The sequence below is a fragment of the Euleptes europaea genome, chromosome 21 (assembly GCF_029931775.1).
Source record: "Euleptes europaea isolate rEulEur1 chromosome 21, rEulEur1.hap1, whole genome shotgun sequence".
NCBI classification, from domain to species: Eukaryota; Metazoa; Chordata; class Lepidosauria; order Squamata; family Sphaerodactylidae; genus Euleptes; species Euleptes europaea.
The window spans coordinates 10,404,268-10,421,323 of NC_079332.1; the positions used below are offsets into that span (position 1 = coordinate 10,404,268).

At 47.7% G+C, this 17,056-nt stretch overlaps 1 protein-coding gene across 1 annotated transcript in view; it reads right to left on the minus strand.

The window, feature by feature from the left end:
• The window catches only part of DNAH3 (dynein axonemal heavy chain 3), a 112,635-nt gene that overhangs the window by 42,297 nt on the left and 53,282 nt on the right, over nucleotides 1–17,056 (minus strand). Inside the window, exons 29-39 of the mRNA XM_056866607.1 lie at nucleotides 15,736–15,849; nucleotides 13,625–13,801; nucleotides 11,443–11,534; nucleotides 8,623–8,842; nucleotides 6,812–6,946; nucleotides 6,473–6,584; nucleotides 5,144–5,385; nucleotides 3,851–3,951; nucleotides 3,517–3,622; nucleotides 3,191–3,320; nucleotides 638–874 (exon numbers count right to left, since the gene is read on the minus strand). Coding sequence (XP_056722585.1) covers nucleotides 638–874; nucleotides 3,191–3,320; nucleotides 3,517–3,622; nucleotides 3,851–3,951; nucleotides 5,144–5,385; nucleotides 6,473–6,584; nucleotides 6,812–6,946; nucleotides 8,623–8,842; nucleotides 11,443–11,534; nucleotides 13,625–13,801; nucleotides 15,736–15,849 — 1,666 coding nt within the window. The remainder of the gene's footprint in view (nucleotides 1–637; nucleotides 875–3,190; nucleotides 3,321–3,516; nucleotides 3,623–3,850; nucleotides 3,952–5,143; nucleotides 5,386–6,472; nucleotides 6,585–6,811; nucleotides 6,947–8,622; nucleotides 8,843–11,442; nucleotides 11,535–13,624; nucleotides 13,802–15,735; nucleotides 15,850–17,056) is intronic.

Below are 17,056 nucleotides of genomic sequence, written 5' to 3' on the forward strand. Positions count from 1 at the left end.
GCCTTGCTCAGATCTTGCAAATTGAAGACTGTGGCTTCCTTTATTGAGTCCATCCATCTCTTGTTGGGTCTTCCTCTTTTCCTGCTGCCCTCAACATATCCTAGCATGACTGTCTTTTCCAGTGACTCTTGTCATCTCATGACGTGACCAAAATACGACAGCCTCAGTTTAGTCATTTTAGCTTCTAGTGTCAGTTCAGGCTTGATTTGATCTATAACCCACTGATTTGTTTTTTTTGGCAGTCCACGGAATCCGTAACGCTCTCCTCCAACACCACATTTCAAAGGAATCTATTTTCTTCCTATCAGCTTTCTTCACTGCTCATAAAAACATAAGAACATAAGAAAGGCCCTGCTGGATCAGACCAAGGCCCATCAAGTAGGACCATCAACCATCAACCATAGGACCTTAGAGACCTACGAGATTTTCAGGGTATAAGGTTTAGCAAGTCGAAGCTCTGGTATATGACCAAGGGAGCTGTGACTCACAAAAGCTTATACCTTGAAAATCTTCTTAGTCTCTAAGGAGCTACCGGACTCGAATCCAGCTCTGCCCAAACCAAAGAGATGATTTCCCCCCCCACTGTATACATTACATCCAGTTTTTAAAAGCACCTCGGCCCATTGTGTAAACACACCTCTTTCTGGAAATATATTGTTCTTGGTTAACTTCACACTTTTGGGGCGGGGGTTGTTGTCGTCCGCTCCCATTAAGATATTTCGGAAAAAGAGGTCGAACTTCTTCCTGCCCTCGGTGTTGATGGTACCCGCGACAGTCCAGACCAAGGCGAAAAGGAAGAGCCCCTGAAGCCACAAAAAGATCTGCTGACTGGACATGGTCTCTCCTTCTTCTTCGCCCGATTGGTTTATTTCATCTAGAATGGAAAAACGTCAAGGGATGATAAATGCACGCCCCAACGAAAGGCGTAGATCTACATTTACAAGCCCAAGATAATTATTTATTCCTGAGATTTTAAAATCACATTTCGGATCACACTCCCAATGCAAAATGCCAATCGTTTCAAACATGTGACACAGGGAAGATACAGACACTTTCATCCATCCATCCATCCATCCATCCATCCATCCATCCATCCATCCACTCATTCATTCATCCATCCATCCATCCATCCATCCATCCATCCATCCACTCATTCCTTCATTAGTTCATTCATACATTCATTCATTCACTCACAAAATTTATGTCCTGCCTTTTTGCCCAATTAAGGCCACCAAGATGGAGATTCTAGTTGGTTCATATGGCTGTTTGGTACTGACACCAGTTAAAAACTATCACTGATTAAACTGAATTTCAGTTGATAAAATATTCTGCAGCTCAGGAACAAAAAGAGAAAAAAACTATTTGTGGTGTGTGACTGACAAGAGACTTACTCCTCTGTACTCCTTGGAATTATCATAGAGCCTCAAAAGCATCAAGGGTTTGATAAGAATACAAGAAAGGCCCTGCTGGATCAGACCAAGGTCTATCAAGTCCAGCAGTCTGTTCACGCAGTGGCCAACCAGGTGCCTCTAGGAAGCCCGCAAACAAGACAACTGCAGCAGCATTCTCCTGCCTGTGTTCCAAAGCACCAAATAGAATAGGCCTGCTCCTCTGATCCTGGAGAGGATAGATATGCATCATTACTAGTATCCATTGTGACTAGTAGCCATGGATAGCCCTCTCCTCCATAAACATGCCCACTCCTCTCTTAGCCTTCCATGTTGGCAGCCATCCCCACATCCTGGGTCAGGGCGTTCCACAATTTAACTATGCCTTGTGTGAAGAAACACTTCCTTTTATCTGTTTTGAATCTCTCACCCTCCAGCTTCAGTATATTTATTAGTGTGGTTAAGCTTTTGTGGAATTAGGGCCTAAATCGATCACTCCACAAATGCCTTGAAGGGTGCTGCGTCTCTGGGATTTGCTTGGTAGTGGGCCAGGATGCTAAACTTAAACCTGTCGGGGCTTTGGCCTGGTCTCACTTCCCAGGGCCTCTCTGGCGTTTGTGCTTTCGGTTTAGCCCGGCCAAGCACCTGGGCCATGTTGAGTCTTCAAGCGTGGGAATCCTTATCTCTGTCGTTGTCGTATATAGTAAACTTTCCTGAGAAAGTATAGCCTGCTTTGCTATGCCTGTGAGCGGTCAAGTCTTAGTCTTAGCCTGCTTGTCTTTGAATAAAGTGTTTTACTTCAGACGACACTTGTCTGAGTGAGTCCTTTGCATAGATCGAGAGTTAGACACCTGAGCTTGACATTAGTTTACTAGACTATAAGCACTTCTTCTGGGGTCCCGGGCCGGCGTTGCCCGGCAACGACGGAGATAAGGATTCCCACGCTTGAAGACTCAACACGGCCCAGGTACTTGGCTGGGCTAAACTGAAAGCGCAAACACCAGAGAGGCCCTGGGAAGCGAGACCAGGCCAAAGCCATGACAAAACCCAATACTTGCGCTTCTTCCAGAAACAAGGAAGGGCAGAATAATTTAGATTCAAGGCATGCAGGAACACCGGGAAAGTTTGTTTGCACTGAGATACCACACAGATGGGAATAGAGACTTTGGTGAGAAGGCAATGAAGGAAGAAAAACGGCCTCTGGTTTACAAACATCAGTCAAGATTTCTGTGGATTATTTTGTGTTTGCTGTTTTAGAATGGAGACAGCTCAAGGCAGCATTTGTCCAAGAACACCGCCATAACTTTCTCAAGAAACAAATAAGAAAATATTAGCAATACTTCGACGTCCAGAGGAGGGCAACCAGAATGGTCAAAGGTCTGAAATCCATGCCCTGAGGACAGACTTAAGAAGCTGGGTTTGTTTAGTCTGGAGAAGAGAAGGTTGAGGGGTGACATGATAGCCATGTTTAAATATCTGAAGGGATGCCATGTCAAGGAGGGAACTAGCTTGTTCTCAGTTGATTCAGAGACTAGGACATGGAGTAACGGATTTAAACTAAGAGAAAAGTGATTCCACCTAAACATTAGGAAGAACTTCCTGACAGTGAGGGCAGTTCGACAGTGGAATGCGCTGGCCATCTGTTGGGAGTGCTTTGATTGTGGGATCCTGCATGGCAGGGGGTTGAACTCGGCCCTTGTGGTCTCTTCCAACCTTGCGTGATTTTGTGATTTGTAATTTTTTGTCATATTACGGCACATCCAGGCGGGCTGGGGGTAATAGGTTAGGGGCAGGCTCCTTACCGAGCAAGCAGGTGTACAGTTTCATCATGGTAAAGGCCAAGTGGATGGGCGACGTCTGTACAAAGACCCTGCAGTGATGGCGAATGAAATCCAAGGAAGGCTGAACCAGCCACAGAAACAAGTCGTTGATCTGCAAACGAAGAGGGGGGAAAACGGTTGCAAAAGACCACGGTTGCCACGCTAGCAGGGACCGGTGCTTGACGAAAGGAATCGGATGAATTTTTCTTCCATCAATTCAGAAATTAAATGTGTGTTTTTTAAAAAGCTGGTGCTGAAGTTGGGGGGTGGGGGGTGGGGAACGCAAGCCATGTTAAAAATGTGCACACCAGTTCGATGTGAGTCCCCTGCAAGTTCGATGGCAGCGTGTTCATGTAAGAATCCTTCAGGGGCTTCCAGCCCAGCTGGTGGGGCTCCATATAGATCATGCCACACCTGGAAGAAATAAACGTGGTTTTCTTTTGTTGCAGGGGTTCACTTGTCTTCGCAAAAGAAAAACAGAGTTGCCCTTACCTGTAACTGTTGTTTGTTGAGTGGTCTTCTGTGCAGTCCCGCATGGGATCTGCGCAGAAGCCATGGAGATGAATAATGCGTCCCAGACCAAACCCAAAGTCACTTGGATTTTACAAGGCACAGCCGGGGAGGAGTGGCACACCTGATTACCTGCTGACAGTCGCTGGGGACGCCTGCTCCAGATCTTCGGGCTCGAACATCAGGCTCATATGAGCACTCATCTGAATTATTTCCCCACTCATTAAACAGAGCTGAAATGGAAGCAGAGCACAGCAACCAAAATGATTAGGGGACTAGAGCAACTGTCCTATGGGGAGCGGTTAAGACGCTTAGGGCTGTTTAGCTTGGAAAAAAGGCGGCTGAGGGGAGACATGATAGAGGTCTAGAAAATGATGCATGGTTTGGAGAGAGTGGACAGGGAGCTTTTCTCCCTCTCCCATAATACTAGAATATGGGGTCATTTGCTAAAGCTGGAAGGTGAGAGATTCAAAACAGATAAAAGGAAGTATTTTTTCACACAACGCATAGTTAAACTGTGGAACTCCCTGCCCCAGGATGTGGTGATGGCTGCCAACTTGGAAGGCTTTAAGAGGGGAGTGGACATGTTCATGGAGGAAAGGGGTATTCATGGCTATTAGTTAAAATTGATACTAGTCATGAGGCATACCTATTCTCTCTAGTATCAGAGGAGCATGCCTATTATATTGGGTGCTTTGGAACACAGGCAGGATGGTCCATCTACTACAGTAACTTGTCCCACACAGTGGCCTACCAAATGCCTCTGGGACATTTAATTAAAGCTACTACATCTTTTTAATGGGTGAGTAGATAGATACTTGTACACTTGTACAACTTGGCAAAGAGCTTGAAACTGTTGTTCTGCTATTACAACAGAATTCAAACTTGTACCCATATAGCTGACAAAAAAGAGGACTATCTCAAATCTACATCTTATAAGGCAGATTTTAGAGAAGCTGTAATCATGAAGGCAATATCTCATTTGAACAGAAATCAATTCCTGATATAATTTATGTAGTAAGCATGGATACAGGATGGTGCTGCTTGTTTGTGGACTTCCTAGAGGCACCTGGTTGGCCACTGTGTGAACAGACTGCTGGACTTGATGGGCCTCTGATCCAGCAGGGCCTTTCTTATGTTCTTATGTAGTTATGGAAATGTCGAGGGGCTATGGCTCAGTTCTCTGTGGGGCAGGACACCTGCCCCCTTTGCTCCTGATGCTTCCTCCAGGAGCTCGGGGCAGCCGTGCCTGGCTATCCCCCTTGTAACCTCCCACAACAATCCCGCAAAGTAGGCTACGCCGAACGAGAGTTACAGAGACCAGGCTACTCCGGGAGCTTTATGGCCGAGTCGGGATTTGAACCTGGGCCTCTAAAGTCCTAGTCCACCATTCTAACCACTGACGTGGAGAAAGTGACCAGCTACCTTCTTGTTATCATCCAGGACTGTGTTCATATTCTCTATCCAAACAGCATCCACAGGACCGTCGAAGACAATCCACTTCCGGTCCTCGGTTGTAGAGCAAGCCTGTTCTCGGAAGGTGTTGGCCAGGATGCCGTCGGTCCACTCGTGGCTCACGGGGTCGAAACACCCGTAAAGCTGCCCCATAGTGATTGCTTTGGGGTTAATGATCCTGTACTCGACAGCAGACTCCCCCGTGGAACTGTCTGAGAGGGAGAAGGAGGAGGAGAAGAAGGAGGAGGAGGAGAAGGAGGAAGAGAAGAAGAAGGAGGAGGAGGAGGAGGAGAAGAAGAGTTGGTTTTTATACACCGCTTTTCTCTACCTTTAAGGAGAATCAAACCAGTGTGGCATAGTGGTTAAGAGCAGTGGTTTGGAGCGCTGGAGTCTGACCTGAAGAATTGGGTTTTATTCCCCTTTCCTCCACATGAGTGGCGGAGGCTGATCTGGGGAACTGGATGTTTCCTCACTCCTACCCACGAAGCCAGCTGGGTGACCTTGGGCTAGTCACAGCTCTCTCAGCCTCACCTACCTCTGTTGTGGGGAGGGGAAGGGAAGGTGATTGTAAGCTGGTTTGAGTCTCCCTTAAGTGGCAGAGAAAGTCGGCATATCAAAACCAACTGTTCTTCTTTTTACAATCACCTTCCTTGCCCCTCCCCAACAACAGACACTTTATGAGGTAGGTGGGGCTCAGAGAGAACTGTGACTGGCCCATGGTCACCCAGCAGGCTTCATGCGGAGGAGTGGGGAATCAAACCCAGTTCTCCAGATTAGAGTCCGCCACTCTTAACCACTACACCATGCTGGCTAATCTTTGATTGGACAGAAGACAATCCGTGACAGACCCTGGCCATTTGGAAGCTATTTGTCAGCGCCAAATCAGAGATTACATGCGTGTCACGGGCTACTTCCCGTACTTCTGCACAACATTTTCCATAATAGACCAGGCCTCTCTGTTTGTACAGCAACAACACGAAGCAACTTAAAACAAATTAAATTTTTGTGCGTCAGACAACACCTTTAAAACACAAAGCTCCTGCCCCAATCGCCATCCAAAGTTTTCCAATTCTGATACAAATTCTCTTCTGTTTTGCAGCCCAGCACCAACAAAACAAGCACATCTACTTATTTTGTTGGCAGCACTTTATTTCCTCACCACTCCATACCCAGCAACCCAAAGGACTCAAAGCCCACAGCAGGAAGAAGCAACCATCTTTCTCAACGAAAGGAAAGCTGAACCCAGAGCTCTTTTAAAGAAAGAGGCTCTCCGGTAGGATTAGTTTTACGTGTTGTTACCTTGGCTCAGTTCGCTGAGTCCCGCGGCCAACACTTTGTAGGCGCTGGTCTTGCCCCCCATGGCGTCCCCCACGATCATGTAGCCGTGACGCACCATCATCATTTCATAAATCTGTACGAAGAAGAAAAAGGAGAAGGAGGAGAAGGAGGAGGAGGAGAAGGAGAAGAAGGAGAAAAAGGAGAAGGAGGAGGAGGAGGAGCAGGAGAAGAAGGAGAAGAAGAAGGAGGAGGAGGAGCAGGAGGAGGAGGAGTTGGAGTTGGTTTTTATGTGCCGTAAAGCATTAGAAAGTTCTGCTGTGTTTGTTTCCTAGATGCAATATATATATATTTTAAAATAACCTGAATAATCTTTCCAATAAACCATGGAACTGCCTGAAGATTCATTTTTTTAATACTGTTGTTCAGGGCCTGTATGAAACGCTCATAATCTGGTTTCGGAAGGACCACGCCGGGAAACAAATCCGATATGATACCCTGTGGGACAGAAGACAAGAAAAGCAATTTGCAGGGAAAAAATGAGAGAGGCGTTCCTGGGAGTACAGCCGTACACAAGCGCATTTCAAGCTGTTTTAAATTAATGCAGAAGAGATTATTCTTAGCTAATAGCTAACATCATTGACACAATGCCCTTGTACAGATCTATGGCACAGCCACATTTGGAATATTGTGTACAGTTCAGGGTTGCCCATTTTAAAAAAAGGATATTGGAGAGCTGGGGAAGGTGTAGGAAAAAGGCCCCAAGAACAACTGAGGAGCATCATCCCAATAAGCAAAAGGCTGAAGGGTTTGGGGCTTTTGAGATTCGAAGGAGAAGGAGGAGGAGGAGGACGAGGAGGAGCAGAAGGAGGAGGAGGAGGAGGAGGAGAAGGAGGAGGAGGAGGAGAAGAAGAAGAAGAAGAGCAGGAGCAGGAAGAAGAAGAAGAGCAGGAGCAGGAAGAAGAAGAGCAGGAGCTGGTTTTTATATGCCAACTTTCTCTACCACTTAAGGGAGACTCAAACTGGCTTACAATCACCTTCCCTCCCCCTCCCCACAGCAGACACCCTGTGAGGTAGGAGAGGCTGAGAGAGCTCAAAGAGAGCTGTACTTGCCCAAGGTCACCCAGCTGGCTTCGTGTGTAGGAGTGGGGAAACAAATTCAGTTCACCAGATCAGCCTCCGCCGCTCATGTGGAGGAGTGGGGGAATCAAACCTGGTTCTCCAGATCAGACTCCACCGCTCCAAACCACCGCTCTTAACCACTACACCCCGCTGGCTCTCAAAGAGAAGAACATAATGAAAGAGGCTCATCTATCTATGCATGGGGCGAGGGAGAATGCTAAAGAAAACTTGTTCTCCCTTTTCTAAAATCCCTGCACTCCAGGGCAACCAACAAAGTTGGGTAGTAGACTGAGTTGGAGCCAAGATCACCCTCGCCTTCAATTCAGGACAGGCAAAAAGACACCCTTCTTCACCTAAAATATAACTAACTTCCAGAGCTCACTGCCACAAGATGCAGTGAAGGTCACTGGCTTAAGATGACTTTAAGTGACGAGGGCGGGGAAAATAGTTTGAAAACGTTCAGGGATGACAAGCTACGATCGCTGATGGCTGAATGGAACCTCCATGTTCAGAGACAGTCGCCCTCTGAATCCCCGTTGCTAGAAGGCAAGGACAGTCTTTGGGCGCTTTCACACATGCCGAATAATGCACTTTCAATCTACGCTCAATGCACTTTGTAGCTGGATTTGAACAGTGTGAAATGGCAAAATTCACTTGCAAACCACCATTAAAGTGCACTGAAAGTGGACTGAACATACATTATTCGGCATGTGCGAAAGCGCCCTTTGCTTTTGCATGTAGGCCTTTCTATGGGCACCCAGTTGCCCCCGGGAGGAAACAGGTCTGCCGGACGAGTTGGACCCTCGATCCAATCCAGCAGGGTTTTTCTCTAGTGTTATCTGTGCCATCATGTCGCTCCCAATTTATGACGGAATTAATGACCTCCAAAATGTTCCCTCATTGAAAGCATCGCTCAGGTCTTGCCCGAGGGTTCCTTTATCAAGTCAATATGCCCTTACAGGTAACCATTTCGTCAATATCGCCCCGTGTTTCATTTGAATGGCAGCGCCTAACGCCATCAGCTATCTGAATTTCTCGATCTGTCATCTTACCTGAAACAGGGGGACATCCTGAGCCAGGAATTTCGCTAAGTTGACATCCAGCAACGCCCTAAGCAGCAAGACGCTTTCGTTTTCGTCCGGGTACTTTAGTTTCAAGTTCCCCGCTGCTGTCAGGACCGATTTCACGGCACGCATTCCGTAGTCATAGTGATGCTGAGAAGATAACTGCTCAGAGCAAAGGCGGTAGGTGGCAACTATTTTTTGGGCAAGGCTGTGAAAGATTAGAACATATTACATCTTACATACCATTGGGGGGGTGAACTGATAAAAACATCTGCGGTTTTAAAAAAAGGGATATAACCAAGTCAGCTTATACAAAGAAGAAGAAGAAGAGTTGGTTTTTATATGCCGACTTTCTCTACCACTTAAGGAAGAATCAAACCGGCTTACAATCACCTTCCCTTCCCCTCCCCACAACAGACACACTGTGAGGTAGGTGGGGCTGAGAGAGCTGTGACTAGCCCAAGGTCACCCAGCTAGCTTTGTGTGGAGGAGCAGGGAAACAAATCTAGTTCACCAGATTAGCCTCCGCTGCTCATGTGGAGGAGTGGGGAATCAAACCCGGTTCTCCAGATCAGATTCCACTGCCCCAAACCACCGCTCTTAACCACCATACCACGCTGACCTCCAAAACGTTCTGTCACTGAAAGCGTTGCTCAGGTCTTGCAAACTGAAGCCTGTCATCAAGTCAATATTCAGGGCTGGCTCAGCACACGTGACAGATTTTTCTCTTGTGTATGTGTGGTTGGGTTGTACTAATTATTGGAAATGGGGGGATTTTTTGGGTCTATGGATTCCACAAATCTGTACTGCTAGCAGGGGGAAATGGAGGCACTGAAGGAAGAGCATCATGCTTCCCGGAAACTCTCCTTCTGCCAGAGGAAAGTGCAGCTGCTAGCTTAGCGGTTCTGTGGGATCTGGCTCTAGGGCTCTAACAAGAAAAGATCACACCGATAACTGAAAACAGGTACTACAAACTTTACTGAAATTTCTCCCCCCTGCCGATGGCTAGCAAAAATAAAAGACTTCATCAATGTTTCATTCTGAAAAACACAAGAATTCCTCTGCTGGATCGGACTTAGATGTTTGTTTAGTCGAGGATCCCACGGCCCGCCACATGCTTCTGGGGAGCCCATGAGGAAAGTATGAAAGCAACAACCAGACCCCACTGTCCACACTCTTGAAGCTGGTATTCGGAGGTACACTGTTTCTGAACCTAGAGGTTCAGGGTTTAATCAGTGTGCGTCCAACAGAACAGTCAAGAATAATTTCATTCAGTTCTTCCTGCCAGAAACGTGGTTGCCACCAACAGGAGAATACCTATATCCTCCTAGGATTTTGCATTTCTTTGGTGTCCCCTAGAAAGCTTCTTGTGCCCTGACCTGGATGGCCCAGGCTAGCTTGATCTTATCAGATCTCAGACACTAAGCAGGGTCAGCCCTGGTTAGTATTTGGATGGGAGATCACCAAGGAAGACCAGGGTTACTGTGCAGGGGAAGGCGCTGGCAAACCACCTCTGTTAGTCTCTTGCCATGAAAACCCCAAAAGGGGTCGCCATAAGTCGGCTGTGACTTGACGGCACTTTACACACACACAGTGTGCTTCTTATGCTTTGGCTGACCTGTTTTTAAGTATAAAAATGCGTGCCTTAAGATGGCAACGTGAATCCTATCTGAGGTTAAATGTGCAGTAGTAGTGCTGTAGCAGAAGGGCTAAATTCAGAGAAGACCTTTCTGAAGCATCTATGATGACGATGACATCCACGACATTTGATACATACAATGAATCCTCTCACATCACACCCACATGTGGAGGCACAGGTACAAGTTGAAGAAGAAGAGCTGGTTTTTATACCCTACTTTTATCTACGATAAAAATCATAGAATCAGAATTGGAAGGTACCACCAGGGTTGTCTAGTCCAACCCCCTGCACAATGCAGGAATTTCACAACTACCTCCCCCACACACACCCCAGTGACCCCTACTCCACGCCCAGAAGATGGCCAAGGTGCCCTCCCTCTCATCATCCGCCTAAGGTCACAGAATCAGCATTGCTGACAGATGGCCATCTAGCCTCTGCTTCAAAACCTCCAGGGAAGGAGAGCCTCCCACCTCCCGAGGAAGCCTGTTCCACCGAGGAACCGCTCTGTTAGAAAATTCTTCCTAATGTCTAGACGGAAATTCTTTTGATTTAATTTCAAGCCATTGGTTCTGGTCCGACCTTCTCGGACAACAGAAAACAACTCGGCACCCTCCTCTATGTGACAGTCCTTCAAGTACTTGAAGATGGTTATCATATCCCCTCTCAGTCTTCCCCTCTTCAAGCTAAACATACTCAGCTCCTTCAACCTTTCCTCATAGGACTTGGTCTCCAGACCCCTTGCCATCTTGGTTTCCCTCCTCTGGACGCTTTGATCTCAAAGCGGCTTACGATAGCCTTGCCTTCCTCTCCCCACAACAGGCACCTTGTGAGGTAGGTGGGGCTGAGAGAGTTCTGACAGAATGGTGACCCAGCAGGTTTCATGTGGAGGAGCAGAGAATCCAATCTGCTTCTCCAGGTTAAGAGTCCGCCGCTCATGCAGAGGAGCGGGGAATCAAACCGGTTCTCCGGATTAGAGTCCATCACTCTTAACCACTACACCACCCTGGCTCTCAACCATTGAAATACATGCAGAACTTGAACACAGCCAAACTCCCAAAGGGGTTCTGCTGTTTGTTTGTTTCCCCCACCCCGGGATATAGTGCATGACAGGTAGGTTTTTAAACGTAGAAGAATTCATCATCTGGAAACACAAACCAGATTTAGCTTACCTCCTCGAGTCAAGGAATCCCATGGAATAAAGTGAAATTTCACCAATCAGAGCATAATCCGGGACCATCATGGCGACTGTGCGGAATAATGCCTAAAGAACCACAGAATGTTGAGCAGAAAAGTTACCAGCTGATGTGTGTGTGTGTGTGTGTGTGTGTGAAGTGCCGTCAAGTCGTTTCTGACTCATGGCGACCCTATGAATCAAAGTCCTCCAAAATGTCCTGTCTTTGACAGCCTTGCTCATATCTTGCAAATTGAGGGCCGTGGCTTCCTTTATAGAGTCAATCCATCTTTTGTTGGGTCTTCCTCTTTTCCTGCTGCCTTCAACTTTTCCTAACATGATTGTCTTTTCCAGTGACTTTTGTTTTCTCATAATATGTCCAAAGTATGACAGCCTCAGTTTAGTCATTTTAGCTTCTAGGGTCAGTTCAGGATTGATTTGATCTAAAACCCACTGGTTTGTTTTTTTGGCGGTCCAGGGTATCCGTAACCCTCTCCTCCAACACCACATTTCAAAGGAATCTACTTTCTTCCTATCAGCTTTCTACCACCTCCCAGCTGATAACAGGGCCTAAAGAAAGGAGACTTCTATCTTTAAAGTGTCTCAAAGCAGCTTACAATTGCCTTCCCTTCCTCTCTCCACAGCAGACACCTTGTGAGGTAGGTGCGGCTGAGAGAGCTCTAAGAGAACTGTGACTAACACAAGGTCGCCCAACAGGCTTCACGGAGAATCAAACCCAGTTCACCAGATTAGAGTCCGCCGCTCATGTGGAGAAGTGGGGAATCAAACTCGATTCTCCAGAGTCCGACGCTCATGTGGAGAAGTGGGGAATCAAACTCGATTGTCCAGATTAGAGACTGCTGCTCTTAACCACTACACCATGCTGGCTCTCAAAAAAGGTAAATAAAGATGCCCTGTGCTTGTAGGGTCAAAGCATTGGGGAAACAGGTACATTTTACCAGGAACTGAAGAGAGGGGGGCTGGTTCAGTCTCCCCTCTCATTATTCAAAAATTAAACTGAAGAGATCAGACTATATCGTGGAATGCGACTGTGTATTCACAGTGGGGTCTCTGGTTCTAAAACCTGTACAGAATCCAAATAAATTATGCTGGGGTTCTATGCATTTGAATACTCAGGGGTGATCGCTTTCAGAACGAATAGCAGAGTGAATAAGGATGAGGTTTGCCTGATTGATAGCAATGGCTTCAGAAATCCAACTGAGAACAAATTGTAACAGTTCCACGTATGCATGTGGAAATGACAACGTTTCAGAACGCAGGTGGGAATTACAGGAGGTTTATTAAAAATGTCGGTGAATGAGAATAAGGTGTGCAAGACATGTGATTTAAGCTTGTGACTCCAGTAATGCTTTGGTTTTCAATTACTGGACCACTGCAAAAAACAGCATCTCTCCTTCCTCAAGGGTTTTTAGGAGAGAAAAAAGACATGAGAGAGAGAAGTAGGAAGGGGCTGAAAAACAGAGAGAAAGGTGAGAAGGGAGGGAGGGAGGGAGAGAGAGATGGAGGAAAGGCAGGTAAAGAGAATGCCAAGCTAGACATGATGGGTGTCATGGTGAAGAGAGATGGACTCTAATCTGAAGCCAGCTGGGTGACCTTGGGCTAGTCACAGCTCTCTTAGAGCTCTCTCAGCCACACCTACCTCACAAGGTGTCTGTTGTGGGGAGAGGAAGGGAAGGTGATTGTAAGCCAGATTGATTCTCCTTAAATGGTACAAGAAGAAGAAGAGTTTATTTTTATATACCGACTTTCTCTACCACTTAAGGGAGACTTAAACCGGCTTACAATCACCTTCCCTTCCCCTCCCCACAACAGACACCCTGTGAGGTAGGTGGGGCTGAGAGAGCATGACTAGCCCAAGGTCACCCAGTTGGCTTCGTGTGGAGGAGTGGGGAAACAAATCCAGTTCACCAGATTAGCCTCCGCCGCTCATTTGGAGGAGAGGGGAATCAAACCTGGCTCTCCAGATCTCTCGAGGTAGAGAAAATTGGCATATAAATACCAACCCTTCTTCTTTATTGACATGTCTACCCTATTTCCATATGAAGCAGAGTCCCTGTTAGAAAAGGATGTGCCAGAGATCTTTGGCCAGGTCCATTTTCCCTGGGTCTTCCCCACCAACTAATGAGGTTTCAGCTTTGTTAGAAGAAGACAACCTTTACCTTCAAGTTATCAGGAAGTTCTGCCCGTCCAGCATACCCAGGATTCATCGTGATGAACACAGCGCAGGTCGGATTCAGGGAAATCTCGGTGCCTTCAAAGAGGAACGTCCTGAGCTTCCGGATAATGGCCTGCTGGATGCTGAGGATCTGCTGAGCCACGACAGACAGCACTTCCACCTAGCCACCAAGAAAAAACAAAATGCCAGCCGTACATACAAAAGACAGCTAGATTCAAACTCAGCAGCACCTTGGAGACCAGCAAGATTTTTGAGGTATACTCTTTTGAGAGTCAAGGCTCCCTTCGTTGGTTAAGAGAGATTTGATTCTCGAGAGCTTATACCCCGAAAATCTTAGAATCATAGAGTTGGAAGGGACCACACAGGCCATCTAGTCCAATTCCCTTCTTAATGCAGGATCAGCCTAGACCAGTGGTTCCCAAAGTGGGCAGTACCACCCCCTGGAGGGCGGTGGGATTACCTAGGGGGGCACTAAGAGGCAAGGGGGCAGCAGGGGGGCGCTAGAGGTGGGGCCCCTTCAACTGTGTTGTTCACTAATGTACAATAGATCAAGCTATGGAACCATGCTGGCAAATTTGGTGGGAACTATCGGAATTTCCCCCCCAGACTTTGACTAGCTGGTACCACTGGATCAAGCTCATCAGTTTTGCTGAATAAATTTCAACTCCAAAGTTTTCATTTGATTTTGAATAGATGTGCAATTAATGGTTACTGTTTTGAAATGTTATTGTTCTTATCTTCATAAGTGAGTCATGCAAACCCCTATTTGAATAATGCTTTTTGTAGGATAGGGAAGGAGGAGCTGGGGTTAAGTTTGTGTAACCAAGGGTGCGGTGGTCCGAAACGTTTGGGACCCACTGGCCTAGAGCATCCCTGACAAGTGTTCATCCAGCCTCTGCTTAAAGACTGCCAGTGAGGGGGAGCTCACCATCTCCCTAGGGAGCTGATTCCGCTGTCGGACAACTCTTGTTGATCTCAAAGCTGGTACTGGACTCGATTCTAGCGGTTCTACTGCAGACCCACATGGTTACCCTTTGAAACTATCTCTATATAAAAGGCATCATCTACCGAGCCACTGCAAAAACTCAGGTGGTGTGGCTGACTGGACGTGTTCAGCTTGAAAGACCCGTGCTGGAGTTCGTCCATGTAAAGCAAGAGGGTTTGAAATGGGGACGGTCCCGTGGTGTGTTCATGGGTCATCCGGGTCGAGCTGCCATGCAGGGTGGTCAGGGTGCAGTGGCAACATGTGAACTCCATGGGAGCTGTCCAGCAATTTCAGCCAAGACAATGGAGTGGTGCACGGCAAGGGAGCTGTCCAGGCAGTGGTTGAGCAGGGCTACGGATACACTGCACTGGCCGCTTCCGGGCTGCGGTGGAGAAGTCTTGTTGGTCTAAAGTGCCACGAATCTTCTCTTTATTTTTCTTCTGCCACACTTTCAGCACAACACCCCCTTGGAATAAATATTGCCTGCATTTCCCCCCAAAAAATCCCACATAGAAGCATAGAGTTGGAAGGGATCACCAGGGTCATCTAGTCCAACCCCCTGCACAATGCAGGAGATTCACAAATACCTCCCCCTCACACCCCCAGTGACGCCTACTCCATGCCCAGAAGATGGCCAAGGTGCCCTCCCTCTCATCATCTGCCTAAGGTCACAGAATCAGCATTGCTGACAGATGGCCATCTAGCCTCTGCTTAAGAACCTTCAGGGAAGGAGAGCTCACCACCTCCCAAGGAAGTCTGTTCCACTGAGGAGCTGCTGCAACTGTTAGAAAATTCTTCCTAATGTCTAAACGGAAACTCTTTGGATTTAATTTCAACCCGTTGGTTCTGGTCTAACCTTCTGGGGCAACAGAAAACAACTCGGCACCCTCCTCTATGTGACAGCCCTTCAAGTACTTGTTCTCCTACTTACACACTTCGGTTCTACTTGGTTATAAATAAAGCTTCCCTATGTCATGCAACTGCAAGGCCAGTCAAACTAGCGCTCAGGTCATAAGTGGAGCCTTGCGCGAGGACCAGGGGTTGCTGTCCATTCGCAAGCCCCCTCACTGCGCGTCAAGGTTAGAAGGGCCGCGATGGCCAGGCATTACCTCGATCCGGTTGAACTCGTCGAAGCAGGCCCAGGCGCCGGCTTGGGCCAGCCCTTTAAAGAACTTGCCCATGGCTTTGTAATCGAGCCCGTCGGAGCAATTGAAGACGACGCACTGGAAGAAATCACAGAGAGGGTTAAAAGAGTTGGTTTTATAAGCTGACTTTCTCTTCCACTTAAAGAAGAATCAAACCTTATAATCACCTTCCCTTCCCCTCCCCACAACAGACACCCTGTGAGGTAGGTAGGGCTGAGAGAGTGTGACTAGCCCCAGGTCACTCAGCTGGCTTCGTGTGTAGGACCGGGGAAACAAATTCACCAAATTAATCTCTGCCACTCACATGGAGGAGTGGGGAATCAAACCCGGTTCTCCAGATCAGACTCCACCGCTACAAACCACCGCTCTTAACCACCACACAACGCTGCATCCAAGGGGATGCAGGACCACTGCTCACAATTCATGTTGCCAACCTGCCTTTTTTCCCCTTTACTAGCACCTGTGAGAGTTGTGTGATTATTTACACGCTGCCTTTCTCCCCGACAGGGATCCAAAAAGGATCGCATCGTTCTCCTCTCTCCCGTGTTATCCTCACAACAACCCTGTGAGGAAGGTTAGGGGGGAGAATTTGGGGCTGGCCCAAGGTTGCCCAGCAAGTCTTCCATGGCAGAGTGGTCTCCCAGATCCTCGTCCGGCACGCCAATGACTATGTTGGATATGCCCCGAGAATGAGTTACGGGAAGTGACAGCTAAGAGAAGGGTTCCCGACATGGAGGCCATAGTACCTGCTGACCATTTTTCTGGCGCCCACCAAGTGTTTTTAGGAAGTGGGCGAGGCCAGGTAGTGCTTTTGCCCAGCAAGGCTTCTGATTGGCTATCTGAGACTTGATTGGCTGTGCAGGTTTTTAAAATGTTGCTTTGGCTGCAGCTGTCGCTACAGCGCAAGGATCCGCACCGGGTTACCGCAGTTAAGCTGCGGCAACCGTTTTGCAGCCGGCTCCACCTCCTGCGGCAGCCGTTTTGTGGCTGCCATTTTGTTACTGTGCCCGCCGTGCCGTGTCATGATTCCAAACGCGCCCACAGGCTCAAAAGGGTCAGGGACCCCTGGCTCAGAGCTTCACCCTTTGTCCTGGCCTTCGTGAACGTCTGAGGCACAACTTTAGCAGACGGAGACGGCCTCCAAAACTCACTCTAAAAAGAAAAGAGAGCCAGCGCGGTGTAGTGGTTAAGAGCGGTGGTTTGGAGCGGTGGACTCTGATCTGGAGAACCGGGTTGGATTACATAAGAACATAAGAAAGGCCCTGCTGGATCAGGCCAAGACCCA